Consider the following 20,615-nt stretch of genomic DNA (forward strand, 5'->3'; position numbering starts at 1 on the left):
CCCCAGCAACATCCTACTCTCCCCAGCAACATCCCACTCTCCCCAGCAGCATCACACTCTCCCCAGCAGCATCACACTCTCCCCAGCAGCATCCCACTCTCCCCAGCAACATCACACTCTCCCCAGCAACATCACACTCTCCCCAGCAGCATCCCACTCTCCCCAGCAACATCCTACTCTCCCCAGCAACATCACACTCTCCCCAGCAACATCCCACTCTCCCCAGCAACATCACACTCTCCCCAGCAGCATCACACTCTCCCCAGCAGCATCACACTCTCCCCAGCAGCATCCCACTCTCCCCAGCAACATCCCACTCTCCCCAGCAACATCACACTCTCCCCAGCAGCATCACACTCTCCCCAGCAACATCCTACTCTCCCCAGCAACATCCCACTCTCCCCAGCAACATCCTACTCTCCCCAGCAACATCCCACTCTCCCCAGCAACATCCCACTCTCCCCAGCAACATCCCACTCTCCCCAGCAACATCCCACTCTTTCCCCAGCAGCATCCCACTCTCCCCAGCAACATCCCACTCACCCCAGCAACATCCCACTCTCCCCAGCAACATCCCACTCTCCCCAGCAACATCCTACTCTCCCCAGCAACATCCCACTCTCCCCAGCAGCATCCCACTCTCCCCAGCAACATCCTACTCTCCCCAGCAACATCCCACTCTCCCCAGCAACATCACACTCTCCCCAGCAACATCACACTCTCCCCAGCAACATCACACTCTCCCCAGCAACATCCTACTCTCCCCAGCAACATCACACTCTCCCCAGCAACATCCTACTCTCCCCAGCAACATCCCACTCTCCCCAGCAACATCCCACTCTCCCCAGCAACATCACACTCTCCCCAGCAACATCCTACTCTCCCCAGCAACATCCCACTCTCCCCAGCAACATCCCACTCTCCCCAGCAACATCCTACTCTCCCCAGCAACATCACACTCTCCCCAGCAGCACCCCACTCTCCCCAGCAACATCCCACTCTCCCCAGCAACATCACACTCTCCCCAGCAACATCACACTCTCCCCAGCAGCACCCCACTCTCCCCAGCAACATCACACTCTCCCCAGCAACATCACACTCTCCCCAGCAAGATCCTACTCGCCCCAGCAACATCCAACTCTCCCCAGCAACATCCTACTCTCCCCAGCAGCATCACACTCTCCCCAGCAACATCACACTCTCCCCAGCAACATCCTACTCTCCCCAGCAACATCCCACTCTCCCCAGCAGCATCCCACTCTCCCCAGCAACATCCCACTCTCCCCAGCAACATCCTACTCTCCCCAGCAACATCACACTCTCCCCAGCAACATCACACTCTCCCCAGCAACATCCCACTCTCTCCAGCAACATCACACTCTCCCCAGCAACATCCCACTCTCTCCAGCAACATCACACTCTCCCCAGCAACATCCCACTCTCCCCAGCAACATCACACTCTCCCCAGCAACATCCCACTCTCCCCAGCAACATCACACTCTCCCCAGCAACATCACACTCTCCCCAGCAACATCACACTCTCCTCCGCAACATCACACTCTCCCCAGCAACATCACACTCTCCCCAGCAGCATCACACTCTCCCCAGCAACATCCCACTCTCCCCAGCAACATCACACTCTCCCCAGCAACATCCCACTCTCCCCAGCAACATCACACTCTCCCCAGCAACATCCCACTCTCCCCAGCAACAACCCACTCTCCCCAGCAACATCACACTCTCCCCAGCAACATCACACTCTCCCCAGCAACATCACACTCTCCCCAGCAACATCCCACTCTCCCCAGCAACATCACACTCTCCCCAGCAACATCCCACTCTCCCCAGCAACAACCCACTCTCCCCAGCAACATCACACTCTCCCCAGCAACATCACACTCTCCCCAGCAACATCACACTCTCCCCAGCAGCACCCCACTCTCCCCAGCAACATCCCACTCTCCCCAGCAGCATCCCACTCTCTCCAGCAACATCACACTCTCCCCAGCAACATCACACTCTCCCCAGCAACATCCTACTCTCCCCAGCAGCATCCTACTCTCCCCAGCAGCATCCCACTCTCCCCAGCAACATCCCACTCTCCCCAGCAACATCCCACTCTCCCCAGCAACATCCCACTCTCCCCAGCAGCATCCTACTCTCCCCAGCAACATCACACTCTCCCCAGCAACATCCCACTCTCCCCAGCAACATCCCACTCTCCCTAGCAACATCACACTCTCCCCAGCAGCATCCCACTCTCCCCAGCAACATCCCACTCTCCCCAGCAACATCCCACTCTCCCCAGCAACATCCCACTCTCCCCAGCAACATCCCACTCTCCCCAGCAGCATCCCACTCTCCCCAGCAACATCCCACTCTCCCCAGCAACATCACACTCTCCCCAGCAACATCACACTCTCCCCAGCAACATCCCACTCTCCCCAGCAACATCCCACTCTCCCCAGCAACATCACACTCTCCCCAGCAACATCACACTCTCCCCAGCAACATCCTACTCTCCCCAGCAACATCCCACTCTCCCCAGCAACATCCCACTCTCCCCAGCAACATCCCACTCTCCCCAGCAACATCCGACATTCCCCAGCAACATCCCACTCTCCCCAGCAACATCCCACTCTCCCCAGCAACATCACACTCTCCCCAGCAACATCACACTCTCCCCAGCAACATCCTACTCTCCCCAGCAACATCCCACTCTCCCCAGCAACATCACACTCTCCCCAGCAACATCACACTCTCCCCAACAACATCCCACTCTCCCCAACAACATCCCACTCTCACCAACAGCATCCCACTCTCCCCAGCAACATCACACTCTCCCCAGCAACATCCCACTCTCCCCAGCAACATCCCACTCTCCCCAGCAACATCACACTCTCCCCAACAGCATCCCACTCTCCCCAACAGCATCCCACTCTCCCCAGCAACATCCCACTCTCCCCAGCAACATCCCACTCTCCCCAGCAACATCCCACTCTCCCCAGCAGCATCCCACTCTCCCCAGCAACATCCCACTCTCCCCAGCAACATCCTACTCTCCCCAGCAACATCCTACTCTCCCCAGCAACATCCCACTCTCCCCAGCAGCATCACACTCTCCCCAGCAACATCCCACTCTCCCCAGCAACATCCCACTCTCCCCAGCAACATCCTACACTCCCCAGCAACATCCCACTCTCCCCAGCAACATCCCACTCTCCCCAGCAACATCACACTCTCCCCAGCAACATCCTACTCTCCCCAGCAACATCCCACTCTCCCCAGCAACATCCCACTCTCCCCAGCAACATCCCACTCTCCCCAGCAACATCACACTCTCCCCAGCAACATCCCACTCTCCCCAGCAACATCACACTCTCCCCAGCAACATCCCACTCTCCCCAGCAACATCACACTCTCCCCAGCAGCATCCCACTCTCCCCAGCAGCATCCCACTCTCCCCAGCAACATCCCACTCTCCCCAGCAACATCCCACTCTCCCCAGCAACATCACACTCTCCCCAGCAACATCACACTCTCCCCAGCAGCATCACACTCTCCCCAGCAACATCCTACTCTCCCCAGCAACATCCCACTCTCCCCAGCAACATCACACTCTCCCCAGCAACATCCTACTCTCCCCAGCAACATCCTACTCTCCCCAGCAGCATCACACTCTCCCCAGCAACATCCTACTCTCCCCAGCAACATCCTACTCTCCCCAGCAACATATCACTCTCCCCAGCAACATCACACTCTCCCCAGCAACATCACACTCTCCCCAGCAACACCCAACTCTCCCCAGCAACATCCCACTCTCCCCAGCAACATCCTACTCTCCCCAGCAACATCCCACTCTCCCCAGCAACATCACACTCTCCCCAGCAACACCCCACTCTCCCCAGCAACATCCCACTCTTTCCCCAGCAACATCACACTCTCCCCAGCAACATTCCACTCTCCCCAGCAACATCACACTCTCCCCAGCAACATCCCACTCTTTCCCCAGCAACATCCCACTCTCCCCAGCAACATCACACTCTCCCCAGCAACATCACACTCTCCCCAGCAACATCACACTCTTTCCCCAGCAACATCACACTCTCCCCAGCAACATCACACTCTCCCCAGCAACATCCCACTCTCCCCAGCAACATCACACTCTCCCCAGCAACATCACACTCTCCCCAGCAGCATCCCACTCTCCCCAGCAACATCCCACTCTCCCCAGCAACATCCCACTCTCCCCAGCAGCATCCCACTCTCCCCAGCAACACCCCACTCTCCCCAGCAGCATCCCACTCTCCCCAGCAACATCCTACTCTCCCCAGCAACATCCTACTCTCCCCAGCAGCATCCCACTCTCCCCAGCAGCATCCCACTCTCCCCAGCAACATCCTACTCTCTCCAGCAACATCCCACTCTCCCCAGCAACATCCCACTCTCCCCAGCAACATCCCACTCTCCCCAGCAACATCCCACTCTCCCCAGCAACATCACACTCTCCCCAGCAACATCCCACTCTCCCCAGCAGCATCCCACTCTCCCCAGCAGCATCCCACTCTCCCCAGCAACATCCCACTCTCCCCAGCAGCATCACACTCTCCCCAGCAACATCCCACTCTCCCCAGCAGCATCCCACTGTCCCCAGCAACATCCTACTCTCCCCAGCAACATCCCACTCTCCCCAGCAACATCCCACTCTCCCCAGCAGCATCCCACTCTCCCCAGCAACATCCTACACTCCCCAGCAGCATCACACTCTCCCCAGCAACATCACACTCTCCCCAGCAACATCCCACTCTCCCCAGCAACATCCCACTCTCCCCAGCAGCATCCCACTCTCCCCAGCAACATCACACTCTCCCCAGCAGCATCCCACTCTCCCCAGCAACATCCCACTCTCCCCAGCAACATCAGACTCTCCCCAGCAACATCAGACTCTCCCCAGCAACATCCCACTCTCCCCAGCAACATCAGACTCTCCCCAGCAACATCACACTCTCCCCAGCTACATCCCACTCTCCCCAGCAGCATCCCACTCTCCCCAGCAGCATCCTACACTCCCCAGCAACATCACACTCTCCCCAGCAGCATCCCACTCTCCCCAGCAACATTCCACTCTCCCCAGCAACATCCCACTCTCCCCAGCAACACCCCACTCTCCCCAGCAACATCCCACTCTCCCCAGCAACATCCTACTCTCCCCAGCAACATCCTACACTCCCCAGCAACATCCCACTCTCCCCAGCAACATCCCACTCTCCCCAGCAACATCACACTCTCCCCAGCAACATCCCACTCTCCCCAGCAACATCCCACTCTCCCCAGCAACATCCCACTCGCCCCAGCAACATCCCACTCTCTCCAGCAGCATCCTACTCTCCCCAGCAACATCCCACTCTCCCCAGCAACATCCCACTCTCCCCAGCAACATCCCACTCTCCCCAGCAACATCCCACTCGCCCCAGCAACATCCCACTCTCCCCAGCAACATCACACTCTCCCCAGCAACATCCTACTCTCCCCAGCAACATCACACTCTCCCCAGCAACATCACACTCTCCCTAGCAACATCCCACTCTCCCCAGCAACATCCTACTCTCCCCAGCAACATCCCACTCTCCCCAGCAACATCACACTCTCCCCAGCAACATCCCACTCTCCCCAGCAACATCCTACTCTCCCCAGCAACATCCCACTCTCCCCAGCAACATCCCACTCTCCCCAGCAACATCACACTCTCCCCAGCAACATCACACTCTCCCCAGCAACATCCCACTCTCCCTAGCAACATCCCACTCTCCCCAGCAACATCCTACTCTCCCCAGCAACATCCCACTCTCCCCAGCAACATCACACTCTCCCCAGCAACATCACACTCTCCCCAGCAACATCACACTCTCCCCAGCAACATCCTACTCTCTCCCCAGCAACATCCCACTCTCCCCAGCAACATCACACTCTCCCCAGCAACATCACCCTCTCCCCAGCAACATCCCACTCTCCCCAGCAACATCACACTCTCCCCAGCAACATCACACTCTCCCCAGCAACATCCTACTCTCCCCAGCAACATCACACTCTCCCCAGCAACATCACACTCTCCCCAGCAACATCACACTCTCCCCAGCAACATCCTACTCTCCCCAGCAACATCACACTCTCCCCAGCAACATCACACTCTCCCCAGCAACATCCCACTCTCCCCAGCAGCATCCCACTCTCCCCAGCAACATCCCACTCTCCCCAGCAACATCACACTCTCCCCAGCAACATCACACTCTCCCCAGCAACATCCTACTCTCCCCAGCAACATCACACTCTCCCCAGCAACATCACACTCTCCCCAGCAACATCCCACTCTCCCCAGCAACATCACACTCTCCCCAGCAACATCCTACTCTCCCCAGCAACATCCTACTCTCCCCAGCAACATCACACTCTCCCCAGCAACATCACACTCTCCCCAGCAACATCACACTCTCCCCAGCAACATCCTACTCTCCCCAGCAACATCACACTCTCCCCAGCAACATCACACTCTCCCCAGCAACATCCCACTCTCCCCAGCAACATCACACTCTCCCCAGCAACATCACACTCTACCCAGCAACATCACACTCTCCCCAGCAACATCCCACTCTCCCCAGCAACATCCCACTCTCCCCAGCAGCATCCCACTCTCCCCAGCAGCATCACACTCTCCCCAGCAACATCCCACTCTCCCCAGCAACATCCCTCTCTCCCCAGCAACATCCCACTCTCCCCAGCAGCATCCCACTCTCCCCAGCAACATCCCACTCTCCCCAGCAACATCCCACTCTCCCCAGCAACATCACACTCTCCCCAGCAACATCACACTCTCCCCAGCAACATCCCAATCTCCCCAGCAAAATCACACTCTCCCCAGCAACATCACACTCTCCCCAGCAACATCCCTCTCTCCCCAGCAACATCCCACTCTCCCCAGCAACATCCCACTCTCCCCAGCAGCATCACACTCTCCCCAGCAACATCCCACTCTCCCCAGCAACATCCCACTCTCCCCAGCAACATCCCTCTCTCCCCAGCAACATCCCACTCTCCCCAGCAGCATCACACTCTCCCCAGCAACATCCCACTCTTTCCCCAGCAACATCACACTCTCCCCAGCAACATCACACTCTCCCCAGCAACATCCCACTCTCCCCAGCAACATCCCACTCTCCCCAGCAACATCACACTCTCCCCAGCAACATCCCACTCTCCCCAGCAACATCACACTCTCCCCAGCAGCATCCCACTCTCCCCAGCAACATCACACTCTCCCCAGCAACATCCCACTCTCCCCAGCAACATCACACTCTCCCCAGCAACATCCTACTCTCCCCAGCAACATCACACTCTCCCCAGCAACATCACACTCTCCCCAGCAACATCACACTCTCCCCAGCAGCATCCCACTCTCCCCAGCAACATCCCACTCTCCCCAGCAGCATCCCACTCTCCCCAGCAACATCCCACTCTCCCCAGCAACATCACACTGTCCCCAGCAGCATCACACTCTCCCCAGCAACATCACACTCTCCCCAGCAACATCACACTCTCCCCAGCAACATCCTACTCTCCCCAGCAACATCACACTCTCCCCAGCAACATCACACTCTCCCCAGCAACATCCTAGTCTCCCCAGCAACATCACACTCTCCCCAGCAACATCACACTCTCCCCAGCAGCATCCTACTCTCCCCAGCAACATCCCACTCTCCCCAGCAACATCCCACTCTCCCCAGCAGCATCCCACTCTCCCCAGCAACATCACACTCTCCCCAGCAACATCACACTCTCCCCAGCAACATCCTACTCTCCCCAGCAACATCACACTCTCCCCAGCAGCATCCTACTCTCCCCAGCAACATCACACTCTCCCCAGCAGCATCCTACTCTCCCCAGCAACATCACACTCTCCCCAGCAGCATCCTACTCTCCCCAGCAACATGCACTGATGGAACCATGTTCAGCAAAAACTGATCATCAGTAGTTGGTAAAATAAAAGGAATAAAAAAATTATGTTACAAACAAAGTAATCTTGAGTTCTGTGCTTTCTGGCAAAACTTTCTAAAATATCCATCTGAAAGAGCCCTTGGAGAATTAATTAGAGCGAGTTACAAAGAATTTGTTCAGCTTCAACAGCAGGATGCTGACTGAAAGAAAATCCTAACAGCCCATGGACACCTTGGGAGCCGTGAGTGGGGAGGAAGGAGGGGTGCAAGTGGAACCAGAGCAGTAATGGGCTGCCAAGGGCATGTTGAGGGAGTACGTACTTGGAATAGTTGAAGAGCCGACTGTCCCACAGGCTGTGAGTGCCCCGGTTCCCCGTATGGAAGAAGCAGGAATCAGTGCCGTCAAAAAGGTTCAGCCCGTCCTCTGTGTTTTTCGATGCATGGCTGTGGACAATGTCAAGAAGCACCAGCAATCCGATGGAGTGTGCTGTGTCAACCAGCTCCTTCAGCTCGTCCGGAGTCCCGTAGCGGCTGGACATGCACACAATACAGTAATACACTGTTAGCTTTCCCTTCTCATCTTCTGTGTTCTTGCTTGAAACTACTGAGCTGCAAATGCTCTCTGGGCCTTTACATCAATTTCTGCACAAATAGCCTTTGTCATCTTTTATTTTTGTTGTTGTTGAGGAAAATCAAAACAGAATAACTAGTGAGTGTAGTGAGTGAGTGTGGGAATGCTGGATAGAGAGAGAGAGAGGGAGAGAGAGGGAGAGGGAGAGAGGGAAAAAGAGAGAGTTGGGGGAGAGGGTTGTGGGAGACCGGGAAAGGGGAGAGAGGGGGAAAAAGGGAGGGAGAAAGCAGGGAGAGAGGGACAGAGAGAAAGAGATAGAATAAGGGAAGAGGGGGAGAAGGGGTGAGGAGAGGGGGAAAGGGGAGAGAGTGGTTGGAAGGCGGGAGAGGGAAGAGGGAGAGAGGGGGAGAGTGGGAGCAGAAGAGGGAGAGAGAGAAAGAGAGAGAGAGAGTGAGATGGTGAGAGGGAGAGAAGGTGGGGGAGAGAGTAGGAGAGAGAGAGAGGGAGAGAGGGGGAGGGAGAGGGGGAAGAATGGGGATGAGTGTGGGTTGAGAGGTGAGATAAGGGGGAGGGAGAGAGAGGGAGAGAGGGCAGAGAGGGGCGAGAGGGGGAGAGGGAGAGAGGGCGTAGGAGATGGAGGCAGCGGGGAGGGATTGGGGTGGGAGAGGGGAGGGAGGGAGTGAAAAGTCACATAGAGGGGGTAAGGGAAATGCAGGAAGGGATAGAATGGAGAAGCAGAGTGGTTTGGGAGAAAAGGGAAGTGGAAACGGAGGGAAGAGTAGGGTTAGGGCCAGAAGAGAATATGTGGGATGAGGAGAGCAAGAGATGTTTGAGAGAGACATGGAGAATTGGAGGGGTGTGTGTGGAGGGGTGGATGTGGGGAGGAGGTTTGGAGGGGTGGGTGTGGGGGGTGTGGAGGGGTGGGTGCGGGGAGGAGGTGTGGAGGGATGGGTGTGGGGGGTGTGGAGGGGTGGGTGCGGGGAGTAAGTGTGGAGGGTGTGGAGGGGTGGGTGTGGGCAGGAGGTTTGTAAGGGTGTGTGTGGGGTGTGTGGAGGGTTGGGCGTGGGGAGGAGATGTGGAGGGGTGGGTGTGGGCAGAAGTTTTGGAGGGGTGGGTGTGGGGAGGTGTGGAGGGGTGTGTGTGGGGAGGGGGTGTGTGGTGGGGTGGGTGTGGGGAGGAGGTTTGGAGGGGTGGGTGTGGGTGGTGTGGAGGGGTGGGTGTGGGGAGGAGGTTTGGAGGGGTGGGTGTGGGTGGTGTGGTGGGGTGGGTATGGGGAGGAGGTGTGGAGGGGTGGGTGTGGGGAGGGGTGTGTGGAGGGGTGGGTGCGGGGAGGAGGTGTGGAGGGGTGTGTGTGGGGAGGGGGTGGGTGTGGGTGGTGTGGAAGGGTGGGTGTGGGGAGGAGGTGTGGAGGGATGGGTGTGGGGGTGTGGAGGGATGGGTGTGGGGGGTGTGGAGGGGTGGATGTGGGGAGGAGGTGTGGAGGGGTGGGTGTGGGCAGAAGTTTTGGAGGGGTGGGTGTGGGGAGGGGGTGTGTGGAAGGATGGGTATGGGGTGGAGGTTTGGAGGAGTGGGTGCGGGGAGGAGGTGTGGTGGGGTGGGTGTGGGGAGGAGGTTTGGAGGGGTGGGTGTGGGTGGTGTGGAGGGGTGGGTGTGGGGAGGAGGTTTGGAGGGGTGGGTGTGGGTGGTGTGGTGGGGTGGGTGTGGGGTGGAGGTTTGGAGAGGTGGGTGTGTGGAAGGATGGGTATGGGGAGGAGGTGTGGAGGGGTGGGTGTGGGGAGGGGTGTGTGGAGGGGTGGGTGCGGGGAGGAGGTGTGGAGGGGTGTGTGTGGGGAGGGGGTGTGTGGTGGGGTGGGTGGTGTGGAGGGGTGGGTGTGGGGAGGAGGTGTGGAGGGATGGGTGTGGGGGTGTGGAGGGATGGATATGGGGGGTGTGGAGGGGTGGATGTGGGGAGGAGGTTTGGAGTGGTGGGTGTGGGGAGGAGGTGTGGAGGGATGGGTGTGGGGGTGTGGAGGGATGGATATGGGGGGTGTGGAGGGGTGGATGTGGGGAGGAGGTTTGGAGTGGTGGGTGTGGGGAGGAGGTGTGGAGAGGTGGGTGTGGGGAGGAGGTGTGGAGAAGTGGGTGTGCGGTGGAAGTTTGGAGGGGTGGGTGTGGGGAGGTGTGGAGGGGTGGGTGTGGGAAGGAGATTTGGAGGGGTGGGTGTGGGGAGGAGGTTTGGAGGGGTGGGTGCGGGGAGGGGGTGTGGAGGGGTGGGTGTGGGGAGGGGGTGTGGAGGGGTGGGTATGGGGAGGAGGTGTGGAGGGGTGGGTGTGGGGAGGTGTGGAGGGGTGGGTGTGGGGAGGAGGTGTGGAGGGGTGGGTGTGGGGTGGAGGTTTGGAGGGGTGGGTGTGGGGAGGTGTGGAGGGGTGGAGAAGTGGGTGTGGGGTGGAGGTTTGGAGGGGTAGGTGTGGGGAGGTGTGGAGGGGTGGGTGTGGGGAAGAGGTTTGGTGGGGTGGGTGCGGGGAGGAGGTTTGGAGGGGTGGGTGCGGGGAGGGGGTGTGGAGGGGTGGGTGCGGGGAGGAGGTGTGGAGGGGTGGGTGTGGGGAGGAGATTTGGAGGGTTGGGTGTGGGGAGGAGGTGTGGAGGGATGGGTGTGGGGAGGAGATTTGGAGGGGTGGGTGCGGGGAGGAGGTGTGGAGGGTTGGGTGCGGGGAGGAGGTTTGGAGGGGTGGGTGTGGGGAGGAGGTTTGGAGGGGTGGGTGCGGGGAGGGGGTGTGGAGGGGTGGGTGCGGGGAGGAGGTTTGGAGGGGTGGGTGCGGGGAGGAGGTTTGGAGGGGTGGGTGCGGGGAGAGGGTGTGGAGGGGTTGGTGCGGGGAGGAGGTTTGGAGGGGTGGGTGCGGGAAGGAGGTGTGGAGGGTGTTTTGAGGGGTGGGCTCTCTCCTACACAGTTCTTCATTCCCCAGCCTCTCCCTTTCCCCTTGCTGCCTCTGATCAGCCATGTTCCCTCCAGCTGCCTTGCCCCTCACTCCAGCAGGATGCATTTGAGCGGAAGAATGTGGGGAAACCCCTCTGTGTGTTGTACCTGGATGCAGCGAAGAAACTGGTCACTTGATATCCAAAGCTGGCATAGTAGGCGTGTTCCATGATGGCCATTAGCTGGATACAGTTGTAACCTGCAGGGGGACAAGATCACTCTCTGTGGCCAAACGTCTCTGACACCAGCCTGTACAACACCACCCCTCACTCTGGTACAAAAGTCTTCTCTCCCACCTCACAGACCACCATTGGCAGGGATAGCTATTCAGCACAACCACCTTGTGCTGGCCCAGCTGATCCCAGCACCCCTGCCCTGGGAACCCCAGCCCCACAGCAGCACATGTGCTCTCTTGCATTGTGCTGTGATGATCCTCTGTACCCACTGGCGTGCCACACCCACAGTTGGTGACGTTCCCATGGGGAGCATCGATCCCACAGTGGGGGTGATGCTCCCATTGTGGGTGAGGTCACACACAGGATGACGATCCCACAGAGAGGTTCGCTCAGACAGGGTTGACAATCCTACAGCAAGTGAGGTCACAAAGAGGGTGACGATCCCACAGTGAGTGATGTCCTGCAAGGTGTGACACTCCTACACGGGTTGACACCCTTATAGAGAGTGTCACCCAACAGGAGGTGACTCTCCTACAGAGGCTGAAACCCTTGCAGGGGTGACATCCTAATGGAGGTGCCTCTCTTACAGGGGTTGTCACTACTACAGTGGTTGATGCTCCTACAGGGGTTACAGTGGTACAGGTGCTGATACTTGTACGGGGGTGACGCTCCGACAGGGGGTGACATCCTACAGGGATGATGGTTGTACAGGGGCTGATACTCGTACAGGGGGTGACACTCCAACATGAGGTGAAGCTCCTATAGAAGGTGACAGTCCTACAGGGGGTTATTGTTCTACAGGAGGGTGATGCTTCTACTGGGGGGGGGGGAGGATGATGCTCCTTCAGAGGGTGACACTCCTACAAGGGGTGACACTACAACATGTGGTAACACTTCGACAGGTAGTGACGCTTGTACAGGGAGGGACACTCCAACAGGACATTCTTGTTAGATCAGGAGCCCAAAACTGTTCATAATACTCAAGGTGAGGCCTCACCAGTGCCTTATAAAGCCTCAGCATCAAATCCCTACTCTTGTATTCTAGACTCCTTGAAATGAATGCTAACATGGCATTTGCCTTCCTCACCACCGACTCTACCTGCAGGCTAACCTTCAGGGTGTACTGCACAAGGACTGTCAAGCTGCTTGGGATCTCAGATTTTTGGATTTTCTCCCCATTTAGAAAATAGTCTACAGATTTATTTCTACTGCCAAAGCGCATGACCATGCATTTTCCAACATATTTCATTTGCCAATCTCTTGTCCATTCTCCTAATCTGTCTAAGACCTTCTGTATCCTACCCATTTCCTCAATAGTACCTGCTCCTCTACCAATCTTCATATCATGTGCAAACTTGGCAACAAAGCCATCTATTCCATCATCTGAATCACTGATTACAGCATAAAAAAGAAGCAGTCCCAACACCAACCTCTGTGAAACACTACTAGTCACTGGCAGCCAACCAGACGAGGATCCTTGAGGCTGAATTTGGAGTATTGTGTGCAGTTTTGGTCACCGAATTACAGGAAGGATATTAATAAGGTTGAAAGAGTGCAGAGAAGGTTTACAAGGATGTTGCCGGGACTTGAGAAACTGAGTTATAGAGTAAGGTTGAATAGGTTAGGACTTTATTCCCTGGAGCGTAGAAGAATGAGGGGAGATTTGATAGAGGTATATAAAATTATGATGGGTATAGATAGAGTGAATGCAAGCGGGCTTTTTCCACTGAGGCCAGGGGAGACACAGTTGTACTATTTTACTATTTGAGTATTTCTTCATTTTTGGAATACACATGTCCTGCACCTTCCTAATTTTTCTTAGAAACTCATGCCATTGTTGCTCCACTATCAATCCTGCCAGTATCTCTTCCCAAGTTACTTTGGCCAACTCCTCTCTCATACCATTGTAATTCCCTTTACTTCACTGAAATACTGCTATATCAGACTCTACTTTTTCCTTATCAAATTTCAAGTTGAACTTAATCATATTGTTATCATTGGTTCCTAAGGGTTCTTTTACCTTAAGCTCCCTAATCACCTCCTGTTCATAACACCCAATTCAGTATAGCTTGTAGGTTCAATGATAAACTGCTCTAAAAATAAAAACATTTTATAGGCATTCAACATACTCACTCTCTTGGGATCTATTTCCAACCTTATTTTCCCAATCGGCCTGCATGTTGAAATCTCCCCTGACAATCATAACATTGCCCTTTTGACACGCCTTTTTGATTTCCTGTTGTAATCTGTGGTCCACAATCCAGCCACTGTTGTTAGATCTGTATATATCTGCCATCAACATCCTTTTACCCCTGCAGTTTCTTAAATCAACTCACAAGCATTCAACATCTTCCGATCCTATGTCACATCCTTTTACTGATTTGATGCTATTCTTTACCAGCAGAGCCACACCACCCCCTCTGCCTACCTTCCTATCCCTTCGATATAACGTGTAACCTTGGATATTCAACTCCTAACTACAATCATCTTTCAGCCTCAATTCAGTGTTGACACAAAATCATACCTGACAATCTCCAATAGTGCAACAAGATCATTCACCTTATTTCTTATACTCTGTGCATTGAGATATACTGTAACACTTTGAATGCTGCACTTGTTATCCTTCTTGATCCTGCATCCCTAATGCACTGATACCCTGCTGGCTGCAATTATATCTCTTACTATCTCTTTTTTCTGTTAGTTCTGACAAAGGGTCTCGACCCAAAACGTCGACTGTACACCTTCCTATAGATGCTGCCTGGCCTGCTGCGTTCCACCAGCATCTTGTGTATATTACCTGAATTTCCAGCATCTGCAGATTTTCTTGTGTTTACCTCTCTCATACCACTGTCATTTCCCTTACTCCACTGAAATAGACATAGAAACCCAGAAACATAGAAAACCTACAGCACAATACAGGCCTTCAGCCCACAAAGCTGTGCTGAACATGTCCCTACCTTAGAAATTACTAGGCTTACCCATAGCCCTCTATTTTTCTAAGCTCCATGTACCATCCAAAAGTCTCTTAAAAGACCCTATCATATCCGCCTCCATCACTGTTGCAGGCAGCCCATACCACACACTCACCACTCTCTGAGTTAAAAAACTTACCATAGAACCATAGAACACTACAGCACTGTACAGGCCCTTCAGCTCTGAATGTTGTGCCGACCCATATAATCCTTAAAAAAAAGTACTAAACCCACACTACCCCAGAACCCTCCATTTTTCTTTCATCCACGTGCCTGTCCAAGAGGCTCTAAAATACCCCTAATGTTTTAGCCTCCACCAACATCCCTGGCAAGTCATTCCAGGCACTCACAACCCTCTGTGTAAAATACCCCTGATGTCTCCCCTAGACTTCCCTCCCTTAATTTTGTACATATGACCTCTGGTGTTTTCTATCAGTGCCCTGGGAAACAGGTACTGACTATTCACCCTATCTATGCCTCTCATAATCTTGTAGACCTCTATCAAGTCCCCTCTCATTCTTCTATGCTCCAAAGAGAAAAGTTCCAGCTCTGCTAACCTTGCTTCATATGACTTGTACTCCAAACCAGGCAACATCCTGGTAAATCTCCTCTGCACCCTCTCCATAGCTTCCACATCTTTCCTATAAAGAGGTGACCAGAATTGAACACAATACTCTAAGTGCGGTCTCACCAGAGATTTGTAGAGTTGGAACATGACCTCTCTATTCTTGAACTCAATCCCCCTGTTAATGAAGCCTAGCATCCCATAGGCCTTCTTAACTACCCTATCAACCTGTGCAGCAACCTTGAGAGATGTATGGATTTGAACTCCAAGGTCCCTTTGTTCATCCACACTCTTAAGTACCTGACCATTAATCTTGTACTCAGTCTTCTGGTTTGTCCTTCCAAAATGCATCACCTCACACTTGTCCAGATTGAACTCATTCTGCCATTTTTATGCCCAACTCTGCAGCCTGTCCATATTCTCTTGTAACCTCTGACCACCTACAGCTCCATCCACAACTCCTCCAATCATCGTGTCATCCGCAAACTTACTCACCTATCCTTCCACCTCTACATCCAGGTCATTCATAAAAATCACAAATATTAGGGGTCCCAGGACAGATCCCTGTGGCACTCCACTAGTCACTCCACCGACCTCCAGGCAGAATACTTTCCTTCCACAACTACCATCTGCTTTCTTCCTTTAAGCCAATTTTTTATCCAGAAAGCCAAGGTTCCACTTATCCCATGCCTCATGACTTTCTGGATGAGTCTTTCATGAGCAACCTTGTCAAATGCTTTGCTAAACTCCATGTAGACCACATCCACTGCCCTACTCTCATCAATTTCTTTTGTTACCTCTTCAAAAATCTCAATCAGGCTCGTGAAGCATGATCTTCCCTTCACAAAGCCATGTTGACTATCCATGAGTAGACTGTACTGCTCCAAATGCTCGTAGATCCTATCCTTAAAAGTCCTTTCCAGTAGTTTGCATACCACCGACGTAAGACTCACCGGTCTATAGTTCCCAGGTTTCTCCCTATTACCTTTTTTAAACAAGGGAACTACATTTGCCATTCTCCAGTCCTCCAGCACTTCCCCTGCAGCTAAAGAGGATTCAAAGATTATAGCTAATGCTCCTGCGATCTCTTCTGTCAATTCCCACAACAACCTGGGGTGTATCATATCCGGCCCTGGGGATTTATCAATCTTAATGTTTTTAAGAAGATCCAGCACTTCTTCCTTAATCTCCACATTGTCCAGCACACAGGCCCGCTCTACTTCGACCTCATCCTGATCAAGATCCTTTTCACTTGTGAATACTGAAGCAAAGTATTCATTTAGGACCTCCCCAACCTCCTCCACTTCCAGGCACATGTTGCCCTCTTTATCCTTTAGTGGTCCCACCTTCGTTCTCGTCATCCTCCTATTCTTCACATACACATAGAACACCTTGGGGTTCTCCTTAATCCTATGCCCTTTGAGCTCTACTAAGTCCTTTCTTTAGCTCCTTCCTGGCTACCCTATATTTCTCATAAGCCCCTCCTACTTCCTGCTTCTTATATCTAACATATGCTTCATATTTCCTCTTGATGAGTTGCCTCACATGTTTCGTCAGCCATGGTTCCCTTTTCCTACCATTTTTTCCTTGCCTCAGTGGGACAAACCTATCCTGAACCCAGCTCAAGTGGTCCCTAAACTTCTCCCACATTACTTCTGTGCCTTCCCCTTTGAACATCTGTTTCCAATTTACTCTCACTAGTTCCTGCCTCATCCCTTCAAAGTTAACCCTTCCACAGACATCTGATGTTACCCCTGACATCTCCTCTGTAGCTACTCCCCAGCACCTTAAACCTGTGCCCTCTTGTGGCAACCATTTCAGCCCTGGGAAAAAGCTTATGACTATCCATGTGATCAATGTCTCTCGTCATCTTATGCACATCTATCAGGGCATCTCTCATCCTCCCACAAAAATACAACTGCAGATGCTGTGGATCAAAGAATATGTACACGACGCTGGAAGAACTCAGCAGGTCAGGCAGCATCTGTGAGAAAAGAGTAGCCAACGTTTCGGGCCGAGACCCTTCATCAGGACCCTTCCTGATGAAGGGTCTCGGCCCGAAACATTGGTTACTCTTTTCTCACGGATGCTGCCTGACCTGCTGAGTTCTTCCAGCGTCGTGTACGTATTCTTAACCTCTCATCCTCTGTCACTCCAAGGAGAAAACGCTGAGTTCACTCAACATATTCTCATAAGGCATGCTCCCCAATCCAGGCAACATCCCTGTAAATCTCCTCTGCACCCTTTCTATGGCTTCCACGTCCTTCCTGTAGTGAGGCGACCAGAACTGAGCACAGTACTCCAAGTGGGATCTGACCAGATCCCATACAGCTGCAACATTACCTCTCAGCTCCTAAATTCAATTCCATGATTAATGAAGGCCAATACACTGTATGCCTTCTTAACCACAGAGTCAACCTACAAAGCTGCTTTGAGAGTCCAATGGACTTGGATCCCAAGAACCCTCTGATTCTCCACACTGCCAAGAGTCTTACCATTAATGCTATATTCTGCCATCATATTTGACATACCAAAATGAATCACTACACACTTATCTGGGTTGAACTCCATCTGCCACTTCTCAGTCCAGTTTTGCATCCTATCAACGTTCCGCTGTAACCTCTGACAGCCCTCCACACTCCATAACACCTCCAACCTTTGTGTCATCAGTAAATTTACTAACTCATCCCTCCACTTCCTCATCCAGGTCATTTATAAAAATCACAAAGAGTAAGGGTCACAGAACAGATCCCTGAGGCTGACCACTGGTCACTGACCTCCATGCAGAATATGACCCATCTACAACATCTGTCCGAGTGACTCCTATCCCTGTCTCTGTCCGAGTGTCTCCTATCTCTGTTCCTGTCCGAGTGCCTCCTATCCCTGTACCTGTCCGAGTGTCTCCTATCCCTGTCCCTGTCCGAGTGTCTCCTATCCCTGTCTCTGTCCGAGTGTCTCCTATCCCTGTCCCTGTCTGAGTGTCTCCTATCCCTGTCCCTGACCGAGTGTCTCCAATCCCTGTCCCTGTCCGAGTGTCTCCAATCCCTGTCCCTGTCCGAGTGCTTCCTATCCCTGTCTCTGTCCGAGTATCTCCTATCCCTGTTCCTGTCCGAGCGTCTGCTATTCCTGTCTCTGTCTGAGTGTCTCCTATCCCTGTCTCTGTCCGAGTATCTCCTATCCCTGTTCCTGTCCGAGCATCTGCTATCCCTGTCTCTGTCTGAGTGTCTCCTATCCCTGTCCCTGTCTGAGTGTCTCCTATCCCTGTCTCTGTCCGAGTGTCTCCAATCCCTGTCCCTGTCCGAGTGTCTCCTACCTCTGTTCCTGTCCGAGTGTCTCCTATCCCTGTTCCTGTCTGAGTGTCTCCTATCCCTGTCTCTGTCCGAGTGTCTCCTATCCCTGTTCCTGTCCGAGTGTCTCCTATCCCTGTCTCTGTCCGAGTGTCTCCTATCCCTGTCCCTGTCTGAGTGTCTCCTATCCCTGTCCCTGACCGAGTGTCTCCAATCCCTGTCCCTGTCCGAGTGTCTCCTATCCCTGTCTCTGTCTGAGTGTCTCCTATCCCTGTCCCTGTCTGAGTGTCTCCTATCCCTGTCTCTGTCCGAGTATCTCCTATCCCTGTTCCTGTCCGAGCATCTGCTATCCCTGTCTCTGTCTGAGTGTCTCCTATCCCTGTCCCTGTCTGAGTGTCTCCTATCCCTGTCTCTGTCCGAGTGTCTCCAATCCCTGTCCCTGTCCAAGTGTCTCCTATCCCTGTTCCTGTCCGAGTGCCTCCTATCCCTGTCCCTGTCCGAGTGTCTCCTATCCCTGTTCCTGTCCCAGTGCCTCCTATCCCTGTCCCTGTCCGAGTGTCTCCTACCCTGTCCCTGTCCGAGTGTCTCCTATCCCTGTTCCTGTCCGAGTGTCTCCTATCCGTGTTCTTGTCCGAGTGCCTCCTATCCCTGTCCCTTTCGGAGTGTCTCCTATCCCTGTCCGAGTGTCTCCTATCCCTGTTCCTGTCCGAGCGTCTCCTATCCTTGTTCCTGTCTGAGTGTTTCCTACCCTGTTCCTGTCCGAGTGCCTCCTATCCCTGTTCCTGTCCGAGTGTCTCCTATCCCTATCCTCGTGTTCAAACCCAAGCGATAATCTGTCCAACACTGATTTCCCAAAACAAACAGTTGTCAGTTAGAATGAGAAAAGGAGCCCCTTGTCAGTCAGAGAAAGGTGAGAGCAGATGTGCCAATACATACTTCTTCTTCGGTTTTCCATCAAAATCCGATGACGATGTCCACTCCTTTAACGGTGAGATCTTTGATGACTATTCAATCCTATACTGGACTCACAAGCTCTACTGCAGGTGGGACATGTACAAACGTTTGTATATGTGGTAGTGGTGGTAGTGATGGCAATCATGGCTGCATTTCTCTTAGATCTTCTGCTGTTGGCTGGTTGTTCCTTCCATCTCCAGAATACGAACCCCGTCCCTACGCAGCTGTCACCAAGTGATACGGTCAGCAGCAACATCCTCCAGGTCCTCGGGTCTGATCTTACACTTTCTTAAAGCATTCTTCATTTGATCCTTATAGCGCTTCTTCGGCCCTCCAGCTGAGCATCGACCATGATGTATCTGGCCGTATAACACTCTGTGGGGTAGCCGACATGGGGGCATCCTTATCACGTGCCCCAGCCACTGCAACTGACGCTGGGTGATCATGGCCTCAATACTTCTGCAGTTGGTCTTTACAAGTATTTCAGTGTGAGGTACCCGCTCACGCCAGGTAATTCCCAGGATGCACTGAAGGCAGCTTATGTGGAAATGCTCCAAGGACTTGATGTGACGGCTGTAGGTTACCCAAGCTTCTCAGCCATAAAGGAGACAGGGACAGGAAAAGAGAAACTTGGACAGGAACAGGGGTAGGAGACACTCGGACAGGGATGGGGATAGGAGACACTCGGACAGGAACAGGGATAGGAGACACTCGGACAGGGACAGGGATAGGAGACACTCGGACAGGGACTGGGTAGGTGACACTCGGACAGAGACAGGGATAGGAGACACTCGGACAGACAGGCATAGGAGACAGTCGGACAGGAACAGGGTAGGAGACACTCGGACAGGAACATACAATCACACACACACACATGCATACAGAAACACACACAGATACACACTCACTTACATACACACATACAGACAGACACAGACACACTGACAGACAGACAGACAGACACACAGACATGCATACCCAGGGACTCTGAAAATGGCCTCCCCGGTTCTAGATCTCACCAGCACTCAGCATCACCCTGTCAACCCCTCAAGATGTTCGACATTTCAATCAGATGACCTCCTATTCTTTCAAATTTATTGACACAGGTCCGACCTGCTCAGACGTTCTCCAGAAGTCAACACCAGCATC

General features: G+C 53.8%; 1 protein-coding gene across 2 annotated transcripts in view; it reads right to left on the bottom strand.

Moving 5' to 3' along the window:
- The window catches only part of LOC140727447 (1,4-alpha-glucan-branching enzyme-like), a 528,898-nt gene that overhangs the window by 136,395 nt on the left and 371,888 nt on the right, over window positions 1-20,615 (bottom strand). For both annotated transcript variants that reach the window (XM_073044749.1, XM_073044748.1), the window contains exons 6-7: window positions 11,621-11,711; window positions 8,310-8,519 (exon numbers count right to left, since the gene is read on the bottom strand). In XM_073044749.1, coding sequence (XP_072900850.1) covers window positions 8,310-8,519; window positions 11,621-11,711 — 301 coding nt within the window. The remainder of the gene's footprint in view (window positions 1-8,309; window positions 8,520-11,620; window positions 11,712-20,615) is intronic.

This window comes from Hemitrygon akajei, chromosome 5 (assembly GCF_048418815.1).
Source record: "Hemitrygon akajei chromosome 5, sHemAka1.3, whole genome shotgun sequence".
Taxonomy (NCBI): domain Eukaryota; kingdom Metazoa; phylum Chordata; class Chondrichthyes; order Myliobatiformes; family Dasyatidae; genus Hemitrygon; species Hemitrygon akajei.